The sequence below is a fragment of the Nelusetta ayraudi genome, unplaced genomic scaffold (genome assembly GCF_046127955.1).
Source record: "Nelusetta ayraudi isolate G7.1 ecotype Tasmania unplaced genomic scaffold, CSIRO-AGI_Nayr_v1 ptg000302l, whole genome shotgun sequence".
Classification (NCBI taxonomy): Eukaryota; Metazoa; Chordata; class Actinopteri; order Tetraodontiformes; family Monacanthidae; genus Nelusetta; species Nelusetta ayraudi.
This window is the reverse complement of record NW_027466350.1, coordinates 44,209-50,282: the sequence shown is the minus strand read 5'-3', so window position 1 is coordinate 50,282 and position 6,074 is coordinate 44,209. Positions and strand designations below refer to the sequence as shown.

The 6,074-nt window shown below is 44.6% G+C and overlaps 1 protein-coding gene across 2 annotated transcripts; it reads left to right on the top strand.

Annotated features, from left to right (window-relative positions):
* The first annotated feature begins 3,296 nt into the window (after window positions 1-3,296).
* On the top strand, window positions 3,297-5,038 carry LOC142882500 (H-2 class I histocompatibility antigen, K-D alpha chain-like). Of its 2 annotated transcripts, none has more exons than XM_076017276.1 (4): window positions 3,297-3,457; window positions 3,578-3,841; window positions 4,111-4,389; window positions 4,488-4,673. In XM_076017276.1, the coding sequence occupies exons 1-4, from the start codon at window positions 3,382-3,384 to the stop codon at window positions 4,535-4,537; spliced, it is 669 nt and encodes a 222-aa protein (XP_075873391.1). In that variant the 5' UTR covers window positions 3,297-3,381; the 3' UTR covers window positions 4,538-4,673. The 2 variants fall into 2 exon arrangements, with proteins under 2 accessions (XP_075873391.1, XP_075873390.1); XM_076017275.1 differs by having other exon boundaries at window positions 3,303-3,457; window positions 4,462-5,038.
* Window positions 5,039-6,074: the final 1,036 nt, after the last annotated feature.

Genomic DNA, 6,074 nt, shown 5'->3' with positions numbered 1-6,074 from the left:
TGTGACTGGACTCTGCTCAGGTCATCTCATATTTCCCTGCATGCATCACTTCCATCCCTCCATCCACCATCCCTCCCTCCCTCCCTCCCTCGACGGTCGTGGCGTTGTCACTTTTTCCCCACCGTGAACCACGCACACGCGCACACACGCACACGCAGGTGGGAGACATGTGATCGGTGCTAACGACCAGCAGGGGTCACTGCAACATTTTCACACCCACTTTAATATCGGAGCCTGTCACCTGGTCTCCCCCCCGCCCCCCACTCCAGCAGAGGGCGCTGTTCGGGGAATCATTGGACGTCGCTGGATGATTTTTACACTCGAGATGAGGATGAGGTTTCCCGCCTTCCGAGCTGCACTTTGAGGCGGACACAGGGTTTTTAAATGGGAGCAACGGAGAACAGACAGACACTACCGCCACTAGGGGGTGCTCGTGTACATAACGACGCAAGAAGAGGTGATATTTTTTTGGAAGACATTTGATAGCGCCCCCCCCCCCCCTCCCCTCCCATTTAAGCTGGGATCTGGTGTTGGAAGGCGGAAGCAGGATCCCACCAGGAACAAACTGAAGACACTTTAGCTCACAGTGCATGGAAGCAACACAGCGCCACCGCTGGAGGAATCTAGGAACATGTCTTGCTTTTTTTTTTTGTTTGCAGAAGATTTCTTTTGTTTATGTTTATGTTTCCGAGACTGAAGTGATAATGTTATTATTATTTCCTTTGGGACGTTTTAAAACAACGTGAACGGGACACAAACTTTTTATTTTTAGTTTGTTAGAGTTTATTTGACCGCAGTTTTCCTTCTCTTGAACAAACGTCTGTCTATCCAACCAGCGGATGTCTGTCTGTCTGTCTGTCTGTCGGCAGAGAGAAAAAACAAAAACAACGGCCTTAAAACGGTTTGTTTTATCATCTGAATGAATCATGGACTTCTGCTGATTGTCACCGATTCGTCCACCAATCGGAAATCCAGCGGAATGCCGGGTCATGTGATCCAACAGTGGACTGTGACTCGCTCACTCAATCGCCCGTGTTGTTGTTGTTGTTGTTGTTGTTGTTGTGTTGATTCTTTAAACTCTTGGATTCTTAAAACTATTCAATGCTTGAAACAAAAACTGCAATAAACCTGCAAAACTCTGACTTCCTGCTCCAGCGTCCTGATTGGCTGCTTTTAAATCTCAGCCCCCTGGAATTAATATTGAAAATTCACACACATTCTTCTACTGCAAAACAAACAAAGCCAACAACCTGCAGCTGTTGGCTGCCAACTGTATGGCACCGCCCCCATCACATGACCTTCAAACAGGATCTGTGGAGGAGACCCCTCAATCACCTCACGCCAACACACACACACACACACACACACACACACACACACACACACACACACACACACACACACACACACACACACACGCGTTTCTCTTCCCTCTATCTCACAGCTTCAGTGTCAAAGTGAAGAAACCGTTTTGAAACGTTTTGAATTATTTCCCTACAATTTAGTTAGTTTTAATTAGTTTTTAACGTGGGTTTGCTAGGTTTCTTTTTTTATATATAATAGTTTTTGTATTTAAAAAAAAAAGAGAAGAAGCTTAGTTTTAGTTTAGTTTTAGTTCTTTCATACTTTGGGTTATTTGTCTGGTGCAGCATTCAAATAGGTCAGAGTACTAACTCACCCTGAAATGAGGGTGAGGGAATTATAACTGACCTTTTATTTTTTGGGTGAACCACGACATCAAGGAATACATACAAAGTGCATCTGGTCAAACCAAAAAAATTCAAGAAAATAACCAGCAAAGCCTTTTCCATCTTAGCTCCAAAAAGGTTCTTCACTCCTGCAGCACCAAAACATTTGAATTTTGGTTTGAGTAAAGTGCAGAACCTTTTGAAGGCAATGAGTCACACAGTCGCGTCGACGTCCCAGTCTCAATAAACATGTTCACTAATGCATCTTCCCGCTATTGGTGTTCCTAGGGTTGCCACCTCCTAGAGCAGGGCTATTCAACTAAAATTTCAAAAGGGCCAACTTTTTGGAAGGTTGTCCGGCCAACGGGCCACTCAATCGCCACACCATTATTTGGTGTTTGCTGCACGGTAGACACATACAAATAGATGGAAATTTAAAAATAAACAAACAACTGATTTATTTGAAAACAGCTTTGTGCAACCAACATTGATGTTGTGCAAAATTAGAGGTAGCCTAACATCAATAAAGATGCAATAGCCATGAAAGGATGTAGTGCAAAAATGTTGAAAGTATCAACAACATTCATGTACAATTGCTGAAATTGGCGATTTGCTCAAAAAAACAAAAAACAAAAACCACATTGCACAAAACAGGAAACTAGAGTTGGCTCTTAAGGCAATAAATAAATAAATAAATAATAGTACCAACAAGACCTGGGTACAACCACAGTGTATTGAAGTTATGACCTGGTCTTTGACTTTCGGATCACCGTTTCACTGTCAGTGAAGGGTCTTTTGTTTTTGCTCAGAATCCATGCAACGCGCAGGGATGCGGCCATTGAGCTTTGACGCATATCGAGCGCCGCTCATAGCTCTGAATAAGTGCTCTTACTTTGCTCTGCCGTGCCGTGGACGCCGGTGGAAACTCGTTGTCAAAGGTTTGGCGCGTCGTCTTGAAGTGCCTCCACATGTTACACTCCTCATTAACGCAGCATCTACATACATACTTATCTGTCCATGCGTCGTTTCATTTTGGATTTTCTGCGTCCAGTTTACGTCGCTTAAAGAGTGCCGTGTTGTTTCGAATGATGGCGCTTGGCGTCTTGACCGAAAGTGGCGCAAAGTGTCGCAAACTGCCCAAGCTGCCGTAGTCATTTATTTCCTGCAGATGTGCCGCGGGCCGTGCGAAATAGCCTGTAGGGCCGGTACTGGCCCGCGGGCCGTAAGTTGAATAGCCCATCCACCAACCACCCGTTGAAGGTAATATTAGATTTAATCTGGAATTTTTTTTTTGAAGGGGGGGGGGGGGGGGGTTACATACGGGCCAAAGTGAAGTGCGTCCCTATCAGTTCATTACGGGACAGGTTACCACAGACGCAAATCAAACGAGGTTTTGTCATTTCCCCCTAAAAAAAAACAAAAAAAACGGGACAGATTGTGTCCCGGGAGAGAGTTTATTTTTCCCCTGGGACAGGAGGTGAAAAAAAGAAAAAAAAAAAAAAAAAAGAGAACAATTCTGGGGGAAACGGGACGGGTGGCGACCCTAACCCTAACCCGGAAGTCGCAAGCCTCCTTTCAGTTTCATTTTGGACTCGCTGAGACAGAATAACGACGCAAGCTGAAGCGGCTCGGCGATTCAAATGGAATCGCCACCAGAATTATTACTCTGTGGTATCCCGTGAAACGGAAGAAAATGAGAAACGGACGTCTGAGAATGATCTGTCTGTCGGTGATGGTGTCGACGCTCCTCTGTCGAGACGCGCGTGCCGGTGAGCGCACGAGGATTCTGAAAGTTTGCAGTCATCAGTTTGGCGCGCTGTTCACACTGACGAGGTTTGTAAAGTAGCGTCGTGTCATAATCAACACGCTCTGCATTTTCACTTCCGCAGTCACACACCGCCTGAGGTATTTCCTCACCGCGTCCTGTGGTAGCCCACCTTTACCAGAGTTCACGGCTTTTTCCACGCTGGACGGCGTTCAGTGGGGCTACTGTGACAGCAGTGGAAGGGTGGAGCCAGAGCAGGAGTGGATCAAGAAGATACTGCAAGAGAATCCCCAAAGTTTTGAACACTATGCCCACAAGTGTGAGCGCAACAAATACCTTTACAGGGATCACATTGAGAACCTGAAACGGCAGATGAATCAGAGTGAAGGTACGTCAGGTTGTCTTTGTAGTGGTTCGGCGCCAAAAGCAGGTGTCCACACACAAGACGGGGATTAACGACATGCATTTGGGGGTTACGTTTGAAATTAGCTTTGAACCCAACACATTAGCAATGGAAAAGTCCCTACGTTAACAAAAGCAGATATATAAAAATCTAATACTAATCTCCGGGGGGAAATCGATGCCCAGAGGCTTTTTGAAAGAAGAACTAATTCTCTGTGCTGATACACTGTCAGCCCTAATTTCCCTCCGTCTCAGGTGTTCACATCTTTCAGAGGATACACGGTTGTGAGTGGGATGATGAGACTGAGGATGCTGGTGGCTTCAATCAGTTTGGCTATGATGGAGAAGACTTCCTTTCTTTTGACCTTGAAACGTTGACATGGGTCGCTGCTAAACCTCAAGCTCTCATCACCAAACACAAGTGGGACAGAGACGTGCTTGACATGGAAGTACATAAGATTTTCTACGTTCACCGTTGTCCTGAAAGGCTCAAGAAATATTTGGGATATTTGAAGAGATTCAAGAAGAAAACAGGTAGAATCCCTGTTGGACCTTATGGTTGATACGCAGGCTGTTTAGTCTGACTGATCCTCCTTCACTCTGCAGCTGGTGCCTCTGTGTCTCTTCTCCAGAGGACTCCCTCCTCTCCAGTCAGCTGCCACGTCACAGGCTTCTACCCTGACAGTGCTGAGATGTTCTGGAGGAGAGATGGACAGGAGGTCCATGAGGATGTGCAATACTGGGAGATCCTCCCCAACCATGACCACACCTTCCAGATGACTGTGGAGCTGAACATCTCACTGATCAAACCAGAAGACTGGAGGAGGTATGAGTGTGTGTTTCACCTGTCTGGTGTCAAGGAGGAGATTGTCACCAGACTGGACAGAGCCAACATCATCACCAACTGGGGTGAGAGGAGGATCTTCATTTGTTTTCTACTTGTCTTCTATACTCTGTGTAGTATACTTCCTGAACAGTCTCTTGGTTGCAGTTGCTCCTTCAGAGTTTCCAGTTGTCACTGCTGTGGCTGCAGTTGTAGCAGGACTCCTCCTGGCACTCTGCATCTCAGGACTCTACCTTTGGAAAAGACAAGGAGCAAGAAGTTTGACCTTTTCATGCTACTATTATGGTATTTTGTTGATGCCTCTCTAACTAATTGATAAATCACTACTATTTTAAGTATGCACATATTGTCTTATTTAAATATATATATATATATATATATGTATATATATATATATATATATATATTTTTTTTTTTTTCTCCAAAAATCTGCAGTTAAATTCAGAGTTCTATTATCATTGTTTAGCACGGTTTAAACTCTTTTTTTCTCTTTGCATCTCAGGATTCAGGCCTGCAAAGTGTGAGTAGAATGCCAGTTTTTCCTGCTCTTTGTACGAGCAGATGTTTGAGACAAATGTTTGTTTTTTTTTGTCTTGCAGCCTCTGATCACGACCAGATCACTACTATCATGGGATGACGGTGGGAAACAACCTGACCAGTTCATCACAGGGTCCACATCGTGTTGAAGCATAACTGAAAATGGATGGATGAATCTTGCTTTATTCCTGCTTAGAAATGTGTCTTTTGTTGAGAAAAGATAGCTGCCCTATCTTTTGTTGGATAGAGCAGCTTCCTTAGTGTAAATGTAGCTGTCTGGTGCACTTATTTTGAAATGCTGACCTTTTGTTTTTGTGCCCTGGGACGGAAGTGGCGCTTGTTGTCTTCGCTGGCTTGGAGACGCACCGGTGGGAGCATGGTGGTTTGATGCTTTGTGTGTACTTTTTGTCGTATCTCTTTGTTTGGTATGTTGAGAGGAGATGTTTGTGATATTTCTGGTTGCCACTCAGTGTGACCATGAAAGAAACTTGTATTTTCTCAGCTCTGAATGAAAGAAGTGTGATAGCCTTTGGGCCCTTTGTGTCTCCTCCTCCACCCATTACCTGCAGGTGGCAGTGGTTAGTCTTTAGGGACTGGCCATATAAGCCCTGATGGGTGTGTGTGTGTCTGACTGAAAAAAAATACACATTTATGGTTTTCATGTGCTTAAACCACATTTACATGCAATATATTAGATATATTTTCTCTGTCTGTCTGTCTGTCTGTCTGTCTGTCTCTCTCTCACACAAACACACAACGCTAACGACGCGACGAAACACTTTTCTAAGCATTTTCTAAACAGCAAACGTGCTAATGGTCAAACATTATTACAACACAG

Excerpts from the sequence above, each read along its gene's own strand:
- LOC142882500 (XM_076017275.1), top strand. The coding sequence starts at position 3,382 with ATGAGAAACGGACGTCTGAGAATGATCTGTCTGTCGGTGATGGTGTCG. Across the intron at positions 3,458-3,577 it reads CTGTCGAGACGCGCGTGCCG|TCACACACCGCCTGAGGTAT; the intron begins GTGAGCGCACGA and ends TCACTTCCGCAG. Across the intron at positions 4,390-4,461 it reads GAGATTCAAGAAGAAAACAG|CTGGTGCCTCTGTGTCTCTT; the intron begins GTAGAATCCCTG and ends TTCACTCTGCAG.